Consider the following 22,885-nt stretch of genomic DNA (forward strand, 5'->3'; position numbering starts at 1 on the left):
CTATAATTAGGATGTATTATATTTACTCAACTAACAATCTTAGTAGACATCAGTTTTTCTTTTCAGTTTTACTTTTTATAAATTATACTGCAATAAATCTTTGAACATACGTTTTTTTTTCTGTTTTTTGTTTTGTTTTGTTTTGTTTTTTTTGAGACAGAGTCTCGCTCTGTTGCCCAAGCACTTGAAGTGCAGTGGCGCAATCTCGGCTCACTGCACCCTCCACCGCCCAGGTTCAAGCAATTCTCCTGCCTCAGCCTCTCAAGTAGCTGGGATTACAGGTGCGCACAATTACACCAGGCTAATTTCTTTGTATTTTTAGTAGAGATGAGGTTTCACCATGTTGGCCAGGCTGATCTCGAACTCCCGACCTCCAGTGATCCGCCCGTCTCAGCCACCTCGGATTACAGGCATGAGCCATGGCACACGGCCTGGAGTATAGATTTTTTTAAGTCTTAATAAAGATTACCAAACTGCCCTCAAATGTGAGAATTATACCAATTTGAATTTGAACTTGTTTTCCATACATCACCATTACTAGATATTAACACTCTTTTTTACCTTTCCCAGTCTGATAAGTAAAAGAATAATATCTCATTAAAAACATATTTATTTGCTGTGAGACAACATACTTTCAAGTGTTCATTGGCCATTTTGTATCTTTTTTTGTGAACTACTGTACGTTTTTTGCATATCTTTTCTCTAGCAGTTGACTATATTGTTCATTTCTCAAATAGGTATAGAGTAATTTAACAAGATTAATCTTTATTTTATTACTAGTGGCAGAGATATTATATATTAACACATTCTCAATATGTTCAATATGTCAATACTGAACTGACAAAGCAGTAGAAAAGTGTGTGTGTCTACAGACAATATACTACAAATATATATAGCAATGATCCAAATATGCACAAAATACAGCTTGAGAAAAATATTTGTTTTTTTGTTTTTTTAAGATAGAGTTTCGCTCTTGTTGCCCAGGCTGGAATGCAATGGCACGATCTCAGCTCACTACAACCTCCACCTTCCAGGTTAAAGCAATTCTCCTGCCTCGGCCTCCTGAGTAGCTGGTATTACAGATGCCCGCCCCCATGCCTGGCTAATTTTTTGTATTTTTAGTAGAGATGGAGTTTCACCATGTTGGCCAGGCTGGTCTTGAACTCCAGACCTTGAGTGGTCCGCCCACCTAGGCCTCCCAAAGTGCTGGGATTACAGGCGTGAGCCACCATGCCTGGCTAAGAAAAATATTTTTTAAAGTAGATCATAATCATTGCCATTTACCCAATAAATCCATCTAACTGGAACATGACTTTTTTCTTTTTTATTATTATTAAACTTTAAGTTCTAGGGTACATGTGCACAACGTGCAGGTTTGTTACATACGTATACATGTGCCATGTTGGTGTGCTGCACCTGTTAACTCGTCATTTACATTAGGTTTATCTCCTAATGCTATTCCTTCCCCCTGCCCCAACCCCATGACAGGCCCCAGTGTGTGATGTTCCCCACCCTGTGTCCAAATGTTCTCATTCTTCAATTCCCACCTATGAGTGAGAACATGCAGTGTTTGGTTATCTGTCCTTGCAATAGTTTGCTGAGAATGATGGTTTCCAGCTTCATCCATGTCCCTACAAATGACATGAACTCATCCTTTTTTATGGCTGCATACTATTCCATGGTGTATATGTGCCACATTTTCTTAATCCAGTCTATCACTGATGGATATTTGGGTTGGTTCCAAGTCTTTACTATTGTGAATAGTGCCGCAATAAACATACGTGTGCATTTGTCTTTATAGCAGCATGATTTATAATCCTTTGGGTATATGCCCAGTAATGGGATGGCTGGGTCAAATGGTATTTCTAGTTCTAAATCCTTGAGGAATCGCCAAACTGTCTTGCACAATGGTTGAACTAGTTTACAGTCCCACCAACAGCGTAAAAGTGTTTCTATTTCTCCACATCCCCTCCAGCACCTGTTGTTGCCTGACTTTTTAATGATTGCCATTCTAACTAGTGTGAGATGGTACCTCATTGTGGTTTTGATTTGCATTTCTCTGATGGCCAGAACATGAATTTTTTCTATAGCTGTCTTTTCATTTCTAATTTCTACAAACCAAGATAACTTTCAAGCATTAAAATGAAAGAAAGCAAAACTGATCTATGGATCAAAAATTATTCACTAATTTTTTAACCTAAAAAAATGAAGACAAAACAAATACACATGGTATAGGAGAAAGTAAAAATAAGGTTTAAGGCCAGGCATGGTGGCTCACACCTGTAATCCTAGCACTTTGGGAGGCCGAGGTGGGTGGATCACAATGTCAGGAGATCGAGACCATCCTGGCTAACACGGTGAAACCCTGTCTCTACTAAAAATACAAAAAATTAGCCGGGCATGGTGGCACGCTCCTGTATTCCCAGCTACTCGAGAGGCTGAGGCAGGAGAATCACTTGAACCTGGGAGGCGGAGGTTGCAGTGAGCCAAGATCATGCCACTGCACTCCAGCCTGGGCGACAGAGCAAAACTCTGTCAAAAAAAAAAAAAAAAAATGTTTAAAATAATCTCCTAAAAGATACACTTAGAAAGAGTAAGACCTAGTATTTGATAGAACAGGGTGCGTATAGTCAAAAATTTAACTGTACATTTAAAAGTAACTAAAAGAGTATAATTGGATTGTTTGCAACACAAATGATAAATGCTTGAGGGATAGATACCCCATTTTCCATGATGTGATTATTACTTACTACATGCCTGTATCAAAGTATCTCATGTACCCCACAAATATGTACACTTGCCATGTACTCACAAAAAATTGTTTTAAATCTCTTTCATTAAATAATAAAGCCCGAAATTCCCAAATTTCTCATTAAAAATATATACCTTGTGAATCCTTCTTATTAAGACAGATGCAAAAAACCGTAATGTTATTCTCAGTTCATCAACAAAGGATTCATCATCTGTCACATCCCTTCAATAAGGAGAAAAACAAATATTCAGAAGTTCAGAGAAATACAGTTTCACCTTCTACAAACCAAGGGAAAATTTTCCTTTTTTCTGTTTGCTTAAGCTACTTTTCTTTTTTCATTTACAAATAATACATTTCATTGTGGAACAAAAGAAATGTACAAAAAATAAAACAAAAATCTACCATAATTCTAGCATCAAGACATAATCACTATTAACTAAATTGTAACATATTTCCTTGCAGACATACACGACTACATAGTCTTATTTTTACAATACTGAGATCATGTTCTAAGCAACATCAAAGAAAATTCAAAGAAATAAAACAATGAATAATTTTGGAGGAGCAATAGAATTAATACAAAATTTTTAAATAGTTTAAAATACTTATAAAATAAATTCTAAAAGTTAAAACAAAAAAAGGTGTGCTCTATTTGAAAAAGAAATTAAATGAACTGAAACTCAGACATTTTGTAAAACAGAAATTCTGACAACCTTCAACTGAGGAGTTACTTTCATTTTCCTGATGTTTGGAGGGCCCTAGAATTAGAACACTTCCCTAATCAAAGGCAAGAAAAGAAAGAATGATGATATCTTGAACTCGAAGACAGTGTTGTTAACTTTCTTGGCAGAATAGGAAAGATAATTGTATCAACCATGCTTCCCGCTGTTAACCCTGAAGAAGGGGATATTACAGCATCAATAGCTACAACTGAGAAGAAAATATACTTTCACACTTAGAAATACAACTAGATTTTATGTCGAAAGTGTCGCAATGCAGAGATGGGAGAAAGTAAGGGAGTCTTCACAAAAGGATTCATTTTACAAAAGGCCTCACCATCAGCTTTAATTAAATGGCAAATGCCAGATATTTAAGGCAGAATCAAATGTAAATTTACATAGCTCTCCAGGAAAATATGGCATAGAAACGATATTAAATTTGTCTTAAACATTCTGGGTGAATTCAACTAGTAGCATTTTTTTTCTTTTAATTAGAAAATTCGGCCAGGCATGGTGGCTCACACCTATAATCCCAACACTTTGGGAGGCCGAGGTGGGTGCATCACTTGAAGTCAGGAGTTTGAGACCAGCCTGACCAACATGGGGAAACCCCATCTCTACTAAAAATACAAAAATTAGCCGAGCATAGTGGCGCAGGCCTGTAACCCCAGCTTCTTGGGAGGCTGAGGTGGGAGGATTGCTTGAACCTGGGAGGTGGAGGTTGCAGTGAGCTGAGGTTGTGCTACTGCACTCCAGCCTAGGCAACAGAGCAAGACTCCATCTCAAAGAAAAAAAAAAAAAAAAGAAAGAAAAGAAAATTCAAAATATACTGAATCAATATAAAATCAGGGTAGATGTCATTAAACATCATATGTATATGCCATGGAGGCACAAGTGTTCAAATATATATTAAACACATGATGCTTATTTAAGAAAATATGTATTTATTAAATGATATAAGTTGTATCTCTCTAATTTCAAAATAGAGTTCTGTCAAATCTAAAGTATTTTCTGTATCTTCAAAAGCACAAGGCCCTTGTACATACATGGCATACACCAAAAACAAAGGTGCTTGGGGAAAAAAAACCATTAATTCTCCAGGAAAAGTACTGAAGCTATCTTTCAATTTAATGAAATATGTGAATGCAGATTCCCCTCCAAAAGGTACAATTATTTCAAATGTGAAAACTGTATACAAAATTATTAAATCACTAAATTTAGGAGTGATAAGGAATTCCACAAGTTACTTTTCTTTCAAAACACGGCCTAAGTTTTCTTCCTCTTTACTATCACCAAATTATTAACTGACTGATGCCTGCATCAGTGGTTCTTAACTAGGGCCAATTATGCCTTCCAGGTCATATCTGGCAACCTCTGAAGACATTTTTATTGGTCAGAACTGGTGGTAGAGATGTCTGCTACTAGTATCTAATGGGAGAGGCCAGGGGTGCTAATTATTGTGTAATGCAGAGTACTGACCCCACAAGAAATAATTATTTTGGCTAAAAGGTCAACAATGACAAAGTTGAGAAATCCTGGTCTACATGAAAAACATGTCATTAGCATGCTTAACTTAATAGTATTCACTGTATCAAAGAAAAAAGATCTTATAAAAGGAACATACCTGTACCACGGATAAACAAAGTTTTCCAACACTAATTCAAGAACCTGCATAAACAATTATTTTTTAAAGAAAAAGAAAATTAATTAGTTTTTGGAAAATAAATGGTACTATTTGGTAACATGTAACATTACCACGAAACAATTTTATTATCACAAATAGTGACAGTAGGCTGGGAGCAGTGGCTTACACCTGTAATCCCAGCACTTTGGGAGGTCAAGGCAGGTAGATGGCAGGTGGATACCTCCTGGGTAACATGATGAAACCCTGTATCTACAAAAAACACAACAATAAGCTGGGTGTAATCATGTGTACCTGTAGTCCCAGCTATTTGGGGGGCTGAGGCAGGAGTTATCGCTTGAGCCTGAGAGGCAGAGGTTACAGTGAGCCAAGATGTTGCCACTGCACAGCAGCCTGGGCGACAGAGTGAGACTCTGTCTCAAAAAAACAAAAAACAAATAACGACAGTAATATAATACTTTCACATGACAAAATGTATATTTCAACCTTATGTGAATGAGGATCAAAGAAAACATATGAGAAAACACTTGGAAAATCATAAAAATTCCACAAATAGGAAAAGTTATTATTAGAATGACATGCACATATTTCTAAATATTCCCATAATCAAACAAAAAGTTAAATGAATTGTTCCTGACTCTGAAACTTAACTGAACCAAAACCGTGCTATGGAAAGAAACAGAGCAAGTTAGTCCCTTCCATTCCTAACTTTATAAGTCAGTATTTTCAGAATACAGTGAAGAAACAAGCAGCTAAGATTTAGGTAAGGGGTCAAAATTAGGTATTAGTGGTTACCTTTGAAGGGAGTATAGTGGCTAGAGGGGAACACAAAGGGGAGTTCTGGGATGCTGGTAATGTTTTGTTTCCTGATCTGAATGCTGGTTACACAGATATGTTCGCTTTGAGAAATTTTACCTGTACACTCAAATCAGTACATAAGTTATATAAGTGAAAAAGTAACAAAACAAAATAAAACAAACCCTGGGTGTTAAATCTTCCATTTCCTGGATTTGGGTATAGCAGTATGTCATAATTTTTACAAGGAGTTGCAACATTGGGCAGTAACTTACAAATGCAGTAGGGAGGGAACAAAACGACATATCTAATCTAATGCTTCCAAAATCAGATCATATATTTTCTCTGGCAGCAATAATAAAGTTTGTGAATTCTCTAGTTTAAATATTAAGGGAACAATAATTTAGACGTTTTAGTACAAAAACTAAGCATTGTTTATATGTGTTGGGAAATGAAAACACATATAAACAGGGATAACAATGAATAGGATAGAGAGAAGAGACTAGAACGAGTTATCGTTAAACATTTATTCTTCCTTTATTTCCCACATCCAGCCAATCACCAAGTCCTACTGATTTTATATCCTAAGTAGTGCTTTTCTTTTCTTATTTTTTTTTTTTTTTTTGAGGCGGAGTTTCGCTCTTGTTGCCTGGGCTGGAGTGCAATGGCGCAATCTTGGCTCACCTCAACCTCCGCCTCCCGGGTTCAAGCAATTCTGCCTCAGCCTCCCCAGTAGCTGGGATTATAGGTATGTGCCACCACGACCGGCTAATTGTGCATTTTTACTAGAGATGGGGTTTCTCCATGTTGGTCAGGCTGGTCTCGAACTCCCAACCTCAGGTGATCCGCCCACCTCGGCCTCCCAAAGTGCTGGGATTACAGGCATGAGCCAACACGCCTAGCGGGTACCCATTTTCTTACCCCTTATATTGCAGCAATGGCCTCTCAACTCCCTGCTTCCAAGCTCACTCCCCTCCATCCTAAATAGAGTTGCCAAAGTAACCTAAAACATACATTTGACCACATCATCCTCTTGCATGAAATCCTCAATATATCAAACCTGAATATATGAAAATAAGAAAGGTATAAATTGCACTGATTTTGAAGGGCACCTGCTGGCATGCAGCAGCTGCATCACTTCCTTTTCACTCCCAGTGTACCCTATGAGTCACATCTGCAAATTCAAGAAAATCACTAACTTCCAGAATCAATTAATGTAAGCTCCATCAGCATAGCCCTTAAAGTCATTTGATAGTCTCATTTCTAAAGGGCCATATAAAATCCTGATTAAGAACTTAACCAGACCTGAGTTTTTTATTGAGTTCTGTAATCAACCAAATATGAAACTTGAGAAAATTACTAAAATTCTAAATTCCATTTACCTTTGGTAAAATTATCAATAATAGTACCCACTTCATAGGTTATATGTAGATTACATGAAATAATGAATGAGCTTAGCACAATGCCTAATATACAGTAAGTAAATCATTAAATATTAGCTACTAGAATATTGTTTCTTCATTGCCCACATCCTCCCTCACATTTTACTCTCTAGTTTGCTGAACATCCCACCTTGTTTCAAGCCTCTCTTTCCTTTTGAAAGCTCTGCTCAAATCCTGAAATACCCTTTCCCACACTATTAGTCTGGAAAACCTTCAGTTCTCCGATCTGATTGCCCTCTCAATAGTTAAGAACTTCTCCTCTATACTAATTCTATATACCTTAATTTTTTTTCCATTATTGCCTGCATTAAATTATATTGTGATGACCTGTTTATATGCCTGCCTCCACTTCTAGACTAAAGTTCCTGGTAGAAAGGGACCATATCTTCTCTTTTAATCACTAGGGCCTAGCCCAGTTCTTACCTATAAGATATCAAAATATGTTTTTAAATGTGAGAGCTAATAGTTACTGAGCACCAGTATGTGCCAGGTACTGGACCAAGGGTTTTATACAAGTCCTTTCATTTTTATGAATGAATGACATGTCAAAGACACAAATAATACTCTTGTTAGAAGTTTTCTTCAACAGACCTCAACTTGGCACTCTCCAACAGAAATATAATGTAAGTCACCCATTAATTTTAAATTTTCTAGTAGCTACATTTTTTACAAAGTAAAAAGAAACAGGTGAAATTAATTTTATATTTTATTTAACCCAACACATCCAAAATATTATCATTTCAACATGTAATCAATACAAAAAATGAGATACTTGGCCAGGCACAGTGGCTGACTCCTATACTACCAACACTTTGGGAGGTCGAGGCAGGTGGATCACAAGGTCAGGAGTTCGAGACCAGCCTGACCAATATGGTGAAACCCTGTGTCTACTAAAAATACAAAAATTAGCTGGGCATGGTGGTGTGCGCTTGTAGTCCCAGCTACTTGGGAGGCTGAGGCAAAAGAATCGTTTGAACCCGGGAGGCGGAGGTTGCAGTGAGCCAAGATTATGCCATTGCACTCCAGCCTGGGTGACAGAGCGAGACTCCATCTCGAAAAAAAAAAAAAAAAAAAGAAACTTTACATTCCTTTTTTCTAAGTCTTTTCTTAAGAAATCTTCAAAATCCACTATATATTTTATACACAGAACATATGTCAACTTGGACTAGCACACTTCAAGTGTTTATTAATAGCCACATGTGGCTAGGAGCTACCATATTAGACAGAAGTCTTAAATCAGGGTATCTTGAAGATGAAAAAGGCCTTAGAGGCCCGGCACAGTGGCTCACGTCTGTAAACCCAGCACTTTGGGAGGCCGACGTAGGTGGATCACGAGGTCAGGAGATCAAGACTACATTCTGGCTAACACGTGAAACCCCATCTCTACTAAAAAGACAAAAGAAAAAAAATTAGCCAGGTGTGGTGGTGCACGCCTGCAGTCCCAGCTACTCGGGAGGCTGAGGCAGAAGAATCGCTTGAACCCGGGAGGCAGAGGTTGCAGTGAGGTGAGATCGCGCCACTGCACTCCGGCCTGGGTGATGGAGCAAGACTCCATCTCAAAAAAAAAAAAAAAGGCCTTAGAGAAGCAAAGAAAAAAATGCCAAATTTTAATGGGCTTTTATGCAGGATACAAAATGGGATAAAGAACAATTAAGCGGGATTCAGATGCTATTCTTCAACTAATTAGCATCCAATTTAATTCAATACACTTTGATCAGCTACCAACAATATACGTGACCTGATACTTGATGCTAGGAACAAATGAGACCCCATTCCTTGCCTTCAAGGACTTGAGTGTTTTGTCAAATCCACTGAGAAGACAAGTCTTTAAAACAACTAAAACATGTTACCAAAAAGATACATATAAAATCTGACTATAACAAAGATAAGAGAACATGTTTTCCATTCCTGTATTATGTGGAAATACTGAAAAATATCCCATTCCCTACTCTACCCTTCAGTTAGTGTCAAAACTGGGGTCATAATTCAGTAAGATATATATCAATTTGCTCCTTGCAGTCCAGGGTTCCTTTTGGAATTACAAAATGATATTTCTGCTGCGCTATCATAAAGATGACTGTTTTCATCTTTATGACTATTTCGGGTAAACCAGTGCTTTCCTTAGCTGAAAATGTCTAAATTAAACATGAGATTCAAAAACATTTCTAGCTTACTACTCAAGTTGTTTAGTCTACAATAATCAACTGCCTAACTCAGAACTGATTTAAGTGACATGTATTAAGATGCTCCATAATTAAATTTTTTGATAAAAAATTCTGGAAAATTTTTCCACAGGCATTTAACATTTTCCGTTAATAATATTAATTAAATCAGTTACCTCTGAGAGAGATGCATCAACCTTGGAAGAAATTTTCAGGTCTAGCCATGGCTGGTAGTTTTCAAGTAGCAAAGAAGGCCTAAAGAAAAATTATACAACTAAATCACTTGAAATCCAAATGTAATTAGAAGGATCAACAAATAAAAAAATATTTAACTTACCTATGTCGTTTACATTTCACTTTACCACAAACAGCACAGCTATGACCTTGAGGAAATAATTCCTGAAGTCCTAACTGCTAAAAAAGGAAAATGAGAGGTGGTGGGGAGATCCATCTTTACATATCATCTTTATTTAAAAGAATCAACTTTTCAGAAGTTTTTAAAATCAATGTACAAATTCAAAGAACATTTTTTGTCTACTTTAACAGTGAAACCTTTCTTTGTAATACATAATACTGGCTAAACTAAACCATCAGAGAAAAAAATACCAGATGAAATGCCTTATAATACCTAAGCCAAATTTCCAAGCTTAAAGTTAAAATCAATTGCTATGATCACTTAAAAAAATTCAGTCTATATTTGAAAGTGATAACTTGGCCAGGTACAGTGGCTCACACCTATAATCCTAGCACTCTGGGAGACCGAGGTGGGTGGATGGCTTGAGCCCAGGAGTTTGAGGCCAGCCTGGGAAACATGGTAAAACCCTGTCTCTACAAAAAAAATACAAAAATTAGACAGGTGTGGTGGCACATGCCTATAGTCCCAGCTACCCAGGAGGCTGAGGTGGGAGGATCACCTGAGCTCATGAGTTTGAGGCTGCAGTAAGCCGTGATCCTGCCACTGCACTCTAGCCTGTGCAACTCTAGCCTGTCTCAAAAAAAGGAAGAAAGGAAAAAGAAAGTGACACTCTACTGCAAAGGCATAATAAGAAAAAACTATTTTCTCTTTCTCTGAAGTCTTGAATTCAATGACAAAGGTATGAGGTAACTACTACAGTTCCTGATCAAATATGGGGCACCACTTTCAGTTGTGTTTCCTCTGAGTAGAAATACCAACAAACCCGAGACAAGATACTACATCAACTTAAAGAATTATTAAGACTTAAAGATATCCCACTAGGCCAGGCGCAGTGGCTCACGCCTGTAATCCTAACACTTTGGGAGGCCGAGGCAAGTGGATCACCTGAGGTCAGGAGTTCGAGACCAGCCTGGCCAATACGGTGAAATTCCGTCTCTACTAAAAATACAAAAATTAGCTGGGCTTGGTGGCGTGTGCCTGTAATCCCAGTTACATGGAAGGCTGAGGCAAAAGAATCACTTGAACCTGGGAGGCAGAGGTTGCAGTGAACCAAAATGGCGCCACCGCACTCCAGCCTGGGTGACAGAGCAAGACTCCATGCCAAAAAAAAAAAAAAAGGAAAAGGAAAAGATACCCCACTAAACCCTTAATCTACAGACCAGAACCTTGCTTTACAGAGATAGATTCACCACATTACCACCCTTCATTAAATTTCAGAAATAAATTACTTTGGTTATACAAACTGCCTAATTATATCTCTGTTTCTATGAAGCACACAAACATTTAAGAATTTAATAGGATTAGATCATTTAACCCAGAATTTCCTGAGTCTGTGCCTCAGAATCAGCTGGAAAGCTTCTAACAAGTACTGATTACAAGGCTCTAACCCAGAACTATTCAATCAAAATCTGGTAGTACACCCCAGGAATCTGTATTTTTTAATTCCCCAGGAGATTTACTGTACAGTCAGCTTTGGGAACCTCTGATTTAATTTATTGTCCTCATGGTTAATAGAGGACACCCTGAAATTGTGGATTCCAACTTTCTGAAACTTTTGTACCATATTTTCTGTTTATAGCTCCTCTAAGAGAATTGTATACCTTAAAAGCATACACATATACAAATCTTATTTTGAAAATTTTCTAATAGACTTCCATTATTAAATAATACTAGATGGATATTTTTTTAAAAATCACTGCTTTCAGCACAGTACCTAAAAAGAAAAAAAAAAAAAAAAAAAGAGAAGAAAGAAAACAAATTTTGTAAATTAAAAAAATACCCTGCTTTAGCAGGCTTTCAAATAATAAACAGCTTAGGCTCATACACATTGATTCTTAACAATAAGAACACATAATTTTACCTTGGGTTTGTATTTTATTGTGAAGAATATATTTTGTAAGAGAGAATCAGGTCCTAGTGAGCAGTAGAATGTGACAACTCCAGCAACAAATGACCAGAAGATCATCAAAATATGAATATACCTTAAAAATAAATGAAAATAATTATTAGAACCAAAGAAAATGCCTAATTCTAAATTACTGCTTCACTGATTTAACAAGCATTCATTAAGCACCTACAATATCAGATTGAAGCAATTTTTCCAATTATGATTAATTTTGTGATGTATTAAATACAAGAATCATAAGATGTATGCTATCAAATATATATTTCATTTAAAGGATAAGGAAGCATAAATGATCAATATTTCATAATTGGTACCTATGTTTAACTAGTCTATACTACATTCTTCCAGAATACCTTCTGATGATATTGTAGTATTCATATCCCACCAAAATTCTGATTATTTTTCACTACATCAAAAAAATTTTACTAAGTACCTATTTTGTTATAGACAGAGGTAGGTCCTGGGAATATAGTGAGGAACTGCACTGCATAGTCTCTACCTGCATGGAAAACACTGTCTAGTAGTGGTGATACATAAGTAAAAATAAGCACAATACTATGTGATCACACATATGATATTACGACAGAAAGTCTGTGTGATATGGGAATACCACAGGCTGATTAACCTACATTTGAAAAGAACAGAAAAGTTTTTACAGAGAAAGCAATGTCTGCAGAAAAACTTAAAGGGTAAGTAGGAACAAATAAACAGAAGAGGATGGGACAGAGGTATGGGAGACTGGAGAAGAGGCAGGGGAATTCAAACTTGAGAGAAACACATGGGCTTAGGTCTGTGTGAGCACACTTCCAAGGAAGAAGGCCTTAAGATGAATCTAAAAGCAAAAGCAGAAGCCAAATAATATAGTGTCATATAATAGGCAATGTGTGTCTTAATACAGGTAGTCCTCACATTGCACAGTTCTCATATGCAAAAATTTCAGATACCATGATTGTGCTAAATAACACCAGTCCCCCACAACACAGTTCAAATGCCAATGACCACAGTATTATTTATTAACTGTGAGTAACTGTATAAAATACAAACTCTGCTAACTCATCAGTCCACAAATCACTATATAAATAACAGATGTGCATCATGATCAGGGACCAATCACATCAGTTCTGTCAGTGACTGGTCACTCACTGCACATTGTTGTTCTTCAGTGCATGCATAGACAGGAAACCATGGAGCTGTGTTACCTCCTTGTCTCCCAATAATAAATCTGCAATACATTTTACAAACATGGCCTTTGGCCCACAAATATTAAAGAGAAACAAAGAAATGAACAGTGATAATGCAAGAAGTAAAATTCAAATCAAATGTGAATGAAGTTACAGAAGAAATAGCTGACTGTGGGAATGATGACAATGCTGCTGTTCAACAGATTCTATGCAGCCAGAGAAAGGTAGTGAACTTATTGACATCAATGAGATGAGTGGTTATGGCACAATGATGAAAATGTCCCAGAAGAAGTTGACACCAGCAAAGGAACTTTTGGAGATTGCACAACATTGGATAAAACACTGAAAGTTGATCCAAACTTAGGAGTATGGTAATTCACCTACGCATGAAAAAGATATTCGCTCCATATCCCATGTTATTGGATGAGAAGAGGGCAAACACTGTTTAAGTTACTCTTAATATATTTTTACAAAGAAATAAAACACTTTAATTCTCAGTGTTTCTAATGTTTAAAATTACAGTGTACTACTCACTTTACTATTTTTTTCATTTCCCTATACTATTATAACTGACAATGAGAGTTTTCAATGTCTTGACAAAATTTTTTAAAACTCAATCATAATTTTCCCATTGACTGAAACCATTTTGCACAGTTTCTGCTTGCACAATCGTTTTTACAGACCCTCACTACCAGACAAAGCAGGGACTGCCCGTATTATCTTACAAGAAAATGCACTGTAGGGATCTAATAATTTGTAGACTCAGTAGAGACTACCATCCCTTCTGCAAAGTGTTTTTTCTTTACACTCTATTCATGAAGTTCAAATGGGAATAAGAGCTTTTATCTCCTTAAGATTCTATCTTCCTCACTCAAGACTGGATTAAGAATAGACAAAATGACAACAACAACAAAATATGCCAATCATAGTATCTTCTTCCCTACCTACAGCTGACTGGTTCAGGGATGGACGCCATCTGAGACAACCTAGTGAGTAACAGGCATTTGAAACACAGTAAATTGCATGAACTGACAGAGTAAACTGCATGAACTGACAGAGTAAACTGCATGAACTGGGGTCCAACCAGTCTCGTTCATCTCACGATAGTAGTAATGTGAAGCTGTAATAAAACTGACAGCCATATGCTTTGTCACTTAAAGGAGAGAGGAGTGAGAAGAGAATGATAGCAGAATTCAGAGAGGAGGAGAAAAAGGAAGGGGAAGAAAGAATTGGCAGTATTCCAAATCCTGCTTCCATGTGTTTCTGGGGCCCACCTACACTCCAGTTATTTCTGCACTTACAAAACCTTCCAAGGCTTGCCCTTTGTTAAACCTAGTGTGAGCTGAGTTTCTGTTATCTACCATCAAGAGTCCTGAGTAATACCTATAAGACAATGAAGAGATTTAAGAAGATTTTAAAGAATTTTCAAGAATTTTCAGAAGGATATCATTAGATTAAATAATAGGAAGACCATTCTGGACGAAATATGGAGAATGGCCTAGACTGGACACACACAGGCTAGTTAGAAAACTGTTGCAGTAATCTACGAGAGTCAGTGATGGCCTAAACTAGGGAAGAGACTTAGAGATCTTAAAAAGTGAATTATTTTGTGGGACACTGGGAGGAAAAATTAAGAGGATTAAGTAGTTGATTAGATGTGAGCAGAAGGAGCTAGGTACAGTAGCTCATACCTGTAATCCTAACACTCTGGGAGGCCAAGGCAGGCAGATCACTTGAGGTCAGGAGTTTGAGACCAGCCTGGCCAACATGGTGAAACCCCACCTCTACTAAAAATAAAAATAAAAATTAGCTGGGCATGGTGGCACATGCCTCTAATCCCAGTTACTAGGGAAGGTGAGGCAGGAGAATCGCTTGAACCTGGGAGGTGGAGGCTGCAGTAAGCCGAGATTGCGCCACTGCACTCTGGCTGCGTGACGGAGCGAGACTCCGTCTAAATAAATAAAGCAAGCAGAAGAGAAAAATAAAAAATCAGTTCTCTTTGGACGTGTTAAGTTTCAGGTATTTTAAAACATGCTACACAGAAATGTTCCACAAGCACCTAAATATTGGGTAGTCTCAATCTCTGGAGAGAATATGGGCTAAGGATAAAGTTTTAGAAATTATCAACATAAATATCCCTGAAGCCATAGGAATAAATGAATGACCCAGGGAGAATCTACAGAGTTAAAAAAGAAATGAGCATAAGATATTTAAGAACTAGGCAGAGGAAAAGAAATCTATAAAGGATCAAGTAATTAGAAGAGTTGGAAAGAAAACCAAGGGTCAAGTCATAAAAGCTGGCAAGGTCAAAAACAAACAAACAAACAAACAGAAAAAAAAAAAAAAACTCTACAGAAATGAAGTGGACAATATGACCAAATGTTTGTAAAATAAAAATTGAGAGGTGTCCTTTAGTTTTCACAATAAAAGAGGCACTGATTAACTAGGCAAAAACAATTTTAGAATGGCAAAGGGCTACAACGGATTGAGGAGTGAGATGGAGATGAGGAAGCGGGACTGGTAAATGTAGATAATTCTCTTTCTAAATAAAAGGAGAGCTAACACAGTAACTGGAGGGGGACAGTAAGTTAAGGTTTTTGGTTAAAAACCTGATCACATTTAAATGGTGATATAGGAGAAAAGGAGGCAAGAGGGAAAGAAGTAGAAAAAAAGAAATAATTGGGTAAATACTATCTTACAGAAGGTAGGAGTTGTTAGGATTCAGCATCTAAATGGAAGAAACAGTTATAAATGAGAGAAATGTCTCTTTCCCAACACCACACAGGATGCATAGAAGGATGAATATGCAGTTACATTTGTAGATTTGGTAACAAGAATTAAAAGCCATATAATGGCTTTTATATAAAACAGGAGATCCTGAGAGTAAATGACAAAGGTAGCACGACAGAGAGTAAATAACAGAGGTTCTAGAAGACTGGGGAAATTCTGACACAGTTGCCACGGAAAAGGGAAGAGGGGGGTATCCTGGGAACTGCTGGACATTACTGAGGCTGAAGACAACGAACTTTCGGTTGTGGGATCTTTTCCAGCAGCATTCAGTTTTCAGAATATGAACCTAAAAAAAGCAAAGAGCGTCACTGATCCCAGATTTGGATTCTGACAGGCGAGTAGAATGGAAGGGATGCAGTTAAGTATACTGGAAATAGACTGCATGAAGTGACTGATGGACCAAGCTATCTATCTAAGCTAGACTGGCTCTAAACTGCATCAGAAAGTAACTAACAACAGAAGAGGGACAACATATAGAAAGAAAGTAGAATCAGGAGATTGAAATGTCAAGAAGCAGGGACAATGTGACTGACTAAATGAAAGAAGTTGACACTGGTGAGTAAGTGACATATTTGATTCTTAAGATTTCAGAGGTAGCCGGGGGCAGTGGCTCAAGCCCGTAATCCTAGCACTTTGGAAGGCCGAGGCGGGCGGATCACCTGAGCTCAGGAGTTCGAGACCAGCCTGGCCAACATGGTGAAACCACGTCTCTACTAAAAGTACAAAAAAATTAGCCGGGCATGGTGGTGTGTGCCTGTAATCCCAGCTACTCAGGAGGCTGAGGCAGGAGAATCATTTGAACCCGGGAGGCAGAGGTTGCAGTGAGCCGAGATCATGCCACTATACTCCAGCCTGGGCGACAGAACAGGACTCCGTCTAAAAAAAAAAAAAAAGATTTCAGAGGTAAAGAGCTGGCATGCCACATACCCATGGATGGCCTGGCCATCATTACCCAAGTGACCAACCCCAAAGAGGACAAGAGCCAGGTGCCGGGCATGGGCAAGAAAAATACCTGTTCACTACAGAGATAACTGAAATGACAGCCAAGCAAAAAGCAAAAAAAGTAAACAAAAGAACCATAAAGAAAGAGAGAGGCAGAACAAGACAGCCAAATAGAAGGCTCTCATCATCCTCCCCACAGGAACACCAAATTTAACAACTATCTAAACAAAAAAACACCTTCATAAGAATCAAAAACCAGGTGACTGATCACAGTACATGATTTTAACTTCATATTGCTGAAGGAGGCACGGAAGAGGGTAGCAAAGGCAATCTTGAAATTGCCAATGCCCCTTCTCCAGCCCCCAGAAGTGACCACACGGCAAAAGAAAGCACACGGCTTGAGAGAGGGACAACACAGCGATTGTCAGAATTTGCACTGAAACTCAGTGCTGCCAACACCAGGAAGAACTTAGCTGATGCCCAGAAAGGGGTCATTTACACATGTCCTGGCCAGAGGGCAATCGCTCATCCCAGTAGTCCAAACCTGAGTTTCAGCAATCCTTGACACCACAGGTTAAAGTGCTCTGAGTTCTTAAATAAACTTGAAAGGTCTTAAGTAAACTCGAAAGGCAGTCTAGGCCACAAGGACTGTAACGCCTAGGCAAGTCCTACTACTGTGCTGGGGCTCAAAGCCAGTGGACTTGGAGGGCATGTGAACTAGTGAGACAGCAGCCAAGGCAGCTAAGGGAAGACTTGTGAAACCCAAGTCCCAGGCAGTGCAGCTTGCAGGTCCAAAAAAGACCCTTTCCCTCTGCTTGAGGAGAGGAGAGGGGAAAGTAAAGATAACTCTGTCTTTCAACTTGGATACCATCTCAGGGACAGGAAGAGAGGGAACTGGGCAGAGTAATGAGGCCCTCATTCCAGGCCCTAGCTCCCAGACAACATTTCTAGACACACCCTGGGCCAGAAGGAAACCCACTGCCTTTAAAGGAAGGACCCATCCTGGCAGGATTCATTGTCTGCTGACTAAAGAGACCTTGGACTCTGAATAAAACAGCAGCAGTAACCAGGTAGTCACACAGTAGGTCTCGGGTAAGACTGAGATATGCCAGCCTCAGGTGTGTCTAGCACATTCACTGCTCTGATGGCTACAAAGAGAGACTTCTTCTGCTTCAAAAACGCAGAAGAAAGGGTAAAGGGGATGTTGTCTTGCAGCTCAGGTACCAGCTTGGCCAGTGGCGTAGAGGACCAAAAGGGCTTTTGGGGTCCCCAATTCCAGGCCTTGGCTCTTAGAGGCCATTTCTAGACCTACCCTGGGCCAAAGGGGAGTCCACTGCCCTGAAAGGTGAGTTGCAGGCCCTGGCACCATTCACCACAAGCTGACTAAGGAGGCCTTGGGCTTAAGTAAACATTGACAGTAGTAGTTAGATTGATAGAGTCTAGAAGCACTCCCATGGGCTTATGGTGGTAGTTGACATGGGGAGAGACTCTTTTGCCTGGGGAAAAAGAAGAGTGGTAAGGATTTTGTCTTGTGGTATCGGTGCCAGCTCAGCCACAGTAGAATAAAGCACCAGGTAGATTTCTAAGGTTTCCAACTCCTGGTCCTGACTCCTGGATGGCATCTCTGGAACCACCCCATATCCAGGGGAACTTGCCACCCTGAAGGGAAGGACACAAGCCTGGCTGGCTTCACCACCTGCTGATTATAGAGCCCTAACATAGTCAGTAGCCAGATAGTGGTTACAGTGGGCCTTGGATGAGACCCAGTGCCTGTACTGGCTTCAGGTCTGACTCAGCACACTCCTACTCCTGGTGGCCAAAGGGTGATTTGTGTCACCCCTCCCCCAGCTCCAGGCAGCTCAGCACAGAGAGAGACTCCATTTGATTGGAGGAAAGTGGGAGAAGAGAAAAGGAGACTCTACCTGGTAATCCAGAGAATTCTTCCAGATCTTATCCAAGACCACCAAGGAGGTACCTCTGTGAGTCTGCAAGAACCACAGCGTTACTAGGCTTGCAGTACCCCTTAATGCAAATACGGCTGCAGTGACCAAAAACGTAGATGATACCCAAATCCCTTCGAATACCAGGAAAGGCTTCCCAAGGACAGGATACAAACAAGCCCAGAATACAAACACTACAATAAATAACTCTTCAATACCCAGACACTGAAAAACATCCACAAGCATCAAGACCATGCAGGGAAACATGGCCCACCAAACAAACTAAATAAAGCACAAGGGACCAATCCTGGAGAAACAAAGATATGTGACCTTTCAGATGGAGAATTCAAAATAGCTGTATTAAGGAAACTTAAAGAAATTCAAGATAACACAGAGTATGAATAAAGAATCCTATCAGACAAATTTAACGAAGAAATTGAAATAATTAAAAGAATCAAGCAGAAATTCTGGAGTTCAAAAACGCAACTGACATATAGAAGAATGCATTAGAGTCTCTTAATAGTAGAAGTGATCAAGTAGTAGAAAGAATTACTAAGCTTGAAGACAGGCTATTTGAAAATACACAGAAAAGACAAAAGAACAAAAGAACAAAACACATCTAAAAGATTGAAAAGACAGCCTTGAAAGGGCAAATCTAAGAGTTACTGGCCTTAAAGAGGAGGCAGAGAGACAGATCAGGGTAGAAAGTTTATTCAAAGGGTAATAACAGAGAATATCCCAAACCTAGAGAAAGATATCAATGTTCAAGTACAAGAAGATTAGGAACACCAAACAGATTTAACCTAAGGAAGACTACCTGAAGAAATGTAATAATTAAACTCCCAAAGGTCAAGTATAAAGAAAGGATCCTAAAAGCACCAAGAAAAAAGAAACAAATGACATACAACGGAGCTCCAATGCATCTGGCACCAGATTTTTCAGTGGAAACCTTACAGGTCAGGAGAGACATATGATATAAAGGGCAAGACATATTTAAAGTGCTAAAGGAAAAAAACTTTCACCCTAGAATACTATATCCAGCAAAAACACCCTTCAAACATGAAGGAGAAATAAGGACTTTCCCAGGCAAACAAAAGCTGAGGGATTTCATGAACACCAGACCTACTCTACAAGAAATGTTAAAGGTAGTTCTTCAGTCTGAAAGAAAAAGGAAAAACCCTATATTCATCAGACATAAAGAACACTGAAAACCAGAACTGAAGGAGATAGAGACACACACACACACAAAAAAAAACCTTCAAAAAAGCAATGGATCCAGGAGCTGGTTTTTTTTTTTTTTTTTAAAGATTAACAAAATAGACCACTAGCCAGACTAATAAAGAAGAGAGAGAAGAATCAAATAGACACAATAAAAAATGATAAAGGGGATATCACCACTGATCCCACAGAAACACAAACTACTATCAGAGAATACTATAAACACCTCTACTGAAATAAACTAGAAAATCTAGAAGAAATGGATAAATTCCTGGACACCCTCCCAAGACTAAACTAGGAAGAAGTTGAATCCCTGAATAGGCCAATAACAAGTTCTGAAATTGAGGCAGTAATTAATAGCCTACCAACCAAAAAAGCCTAGGACCAGACGGATTCACAGCCAAATTCTACCAAAGTTACAAAGAGGAGCTGGTACCATTCCTTCTGAAACTATTCTAAACAACAGAAAAAGAGGAACTCCTCCTAAACTTATTTTATGAGTCCAGTATCATCCTGACACTGAAACCTGGCAGAGACATGACAAAAAAAAAAAATTTCAGGCCAATATCCCTGATGAACATCGATGCGAAAATCCTCAAAAAAATACTGGCAAACTGAATCCAGCACATCCACCATGATCAAGTCGGCTTCATCCCTGGAATGCAAGGCTGGTTCAGCATACACAAATCAATAAACATAATCCATCACATAAACAGAACCAATCACAAAAACCACATGATTATCTCAATAGATGCAGAAAAGGCCTTCAATAAAATTCAACACCTCTTCATGCTAAAAACTCTCAATAAACTAGGTATTCATGGAATCTATCTCAAAATAGTAAGAGTTATTTATGACAAACCCACAGCCATTATCATACTGAATGGGCAAAAACTGGAAGCATTCCCTTTGAAAACCGGCACAACACAAGGATCCCCTCTCTCACCACTCCTATTCAACATAGTATTAGAAGTTCTGGCCAGGGCAATCAGACAAAAGAAAGAAATAAAGTGTATTCAAATAGGAAGAGAGGAAGTCAAATTGTCTCTGTTTGCAGATGACATGACTGTATATTTAGAAAACCCCATCGTCTCAGCCCAAAATCAACTTAAGCTGATAAGCAACTTCAGCAAAGTCTAAGGATACGAAATCAATGTGCAAAAATCACAAGCATTACTATACACCAATAACAGACAAACAGCCAAATCATGAGTCACTCCCATTCACAATTGCTACAAAGAGAATAAAATACCTAGGAATACAATTTACAAGGGACGTGAAGTACCTCTCAAGGAGAACTACAAACCACTGCTCAAGGAAATACGAGAGGACACAAACCAATGCAAAAACATTCCATGCTCATGGATAGGAAGAATCAATATCGTGAAAATAGCCATACTGCCCAAAGTAATTTATAGATTCAATCCTATCCCCATCAAGCTACCACTGACTTCCTTAACAGAATTAGAAAAAAAAATACTTTAAATTTCATATGGAAACAAAAAAGAGCCTATATAGCCAGACAATCCTAAGCTAAAAGAACACAGTTGGAGGCATCAAACTGCCTGACTTCAAACTATACTACAAGGCTACAGTAACCAAAACAGCATGGTACTGGTACCAAACCAGATATATAGACCAATGGAACAGAACAGAAGCCTCAGAAATAACACCACACATCTACAACCATCTGATCTTTGACAAACCTGACAAAAGCAATGAGGAAAGGATTCCCTATTTAATAAATAGTGTTGGAAAAACTGGCTAGCCATATGCAGAAAACTGAAACTGGACCCCTTCCTTACACCTCATACAAAAATCAAATAAAGATGGATTAAACACTTAAACATAAGACCTAAAACCATAAAAACCCTAGAAGAAAACCTAGGCAATACCATTTAGGACATAGGCATGGGCAAAGACTTCACGACTGAAACACCAAAAGCAATGGCAACAAAGCCAAAATTGACAAATGGGATCTAGTTAAACTAAAGAGCTTCTGCACAGCAAAAGAAACTATCATCAGAGTGAACAGGCAACCTACAAAATGGGAGAAAATTTCTGCAATCTATCCATCTCTGAAAGGGCTAATATCCAGAATCTACAATGAACTCAAATTTACAAGAAAAAAACAAACAACCCCATCAAAAAGTAGGTGAAGGATATATACAGATACTTCTCAAAAGAAGACATTTATGCAGCCAACAAGCATATGAAAAAAAGCTCATCATCACGGGTCATTAGAGAAATGCAAATCAAAACCGCAATGAGATACCATTTCAAGCCAGTTAGAATGGCAATCATTAAAAAGTCAGGAAACAACAGGTGCTGGAGAGGATATGGAGAAACAGGAACACCTTTACACTGTTGGTGGGAGTGTAAATTAATTCAACCATTGTGGAAGACAATGTGGTGATTCCTTAAGGATCTAGAACCAGAAATACCATTTGACCCAGCAATCCCATTACTGGGTATATACCCAAAGGATTATAAATCATTCTACTATAAAGACACATGCACACGTTTGTTTATTGCAGCACTATACACAATAGCAGAGACTTGCAACCAACCCAAATGCCCATCAGTGATAGACTGGATAAAGAAAATTGGCACATATACACCATGAAATACTAGGCAGCCATAAAAACGGATGAGTTCATGTCCTTTTCAGGAACACGGATGAAGCTGGAAACCATCATTTTCAGCAAACTAACACAGGAACAGAAACCAAACACCGCATGTTGTTACTCGTAAGTGGGAGTTGAACAATGAGAACACAGACACAGGGGAGGGGAATATCACAAACCAGGGCCTGTTGGGGAGTGGGGGACTGGGGGAGGGATGGCATTAGGAGAAATACCTAATGTAGATGATGGGTTGAGGGTGCAGCAAACCACCATGGCACATGTATACCTATGTAAAAAACCTGCACGTTCTGCACATGTATTCCAGAACTTAAAGTATAATTAAGAAAACAAACA

General features: G+C 38.5%; 1 protein-coding gene across 5 annotated transcripts in view; it reads right to left on the reverse strand.

Moving 5' to 3' along the window:
• The window catches only part of SNX14 (sorting nexin 14), an 87,203-nt gene that overhangs the window by 60,114 nt on the left and 4,204 nt on the right, over nucleotides 1-22,885 (reverse strand). For 3 of the 5 annotated variants that reach the window (XM_032154601.2, XM_032154581.2, XM_032154565.2), the window contains exons 2-6: nucleotides 11,789-11,909; nucleotides 9,850-9,926; nucleotides 9,689-9,767; nucleotides 5,096-5,139; nucleotides 2,887-2,974 (exon numbers count right to left, since the gene is read on the reverse strand). In XM_032154601.2, the coding sequence (XP_032010492.1) occupies nucleotides 2,887-2,974; nucleotides 5,096-5,139; nucleotides 9,689-9,767; nucleotides 9,850-9,926; nucleotides 11,789-11,893 (393 nt within the window). In that variant the 5' untranslated portion in view covers nucleotides 11,894-11,909. The remainder of the gene's footprint in view (nucleotides 1-2,886; nucleotides 2,975-5,095; nucleotides 5,140-9,688; nucleotides 9,768-9,849; nucleotides 9,927-11,788; nucleotides 11,910-22,885) is intronic. The other 2 variants (XM_032154590.2, XM_032154573.2) reach the window with 1 other exon arrangement.

This window comes from Hylobates moloch, unplaced genomic scaffold (genome assembly GCF_009828535.3).
Source record: "Hylobates moloch isolate HMO894 unplaced genomic scaffold, HMol_V3 SCAFFOLD_2, whole genome shotgun sequence".
Classification (NCBI taxonomy): domain Eukaryota; kingdom Metazoa; phylum Chordata; class Mammalia; order Primates; family Hylobatidae; genus Hylobates; species Hylobates moloch.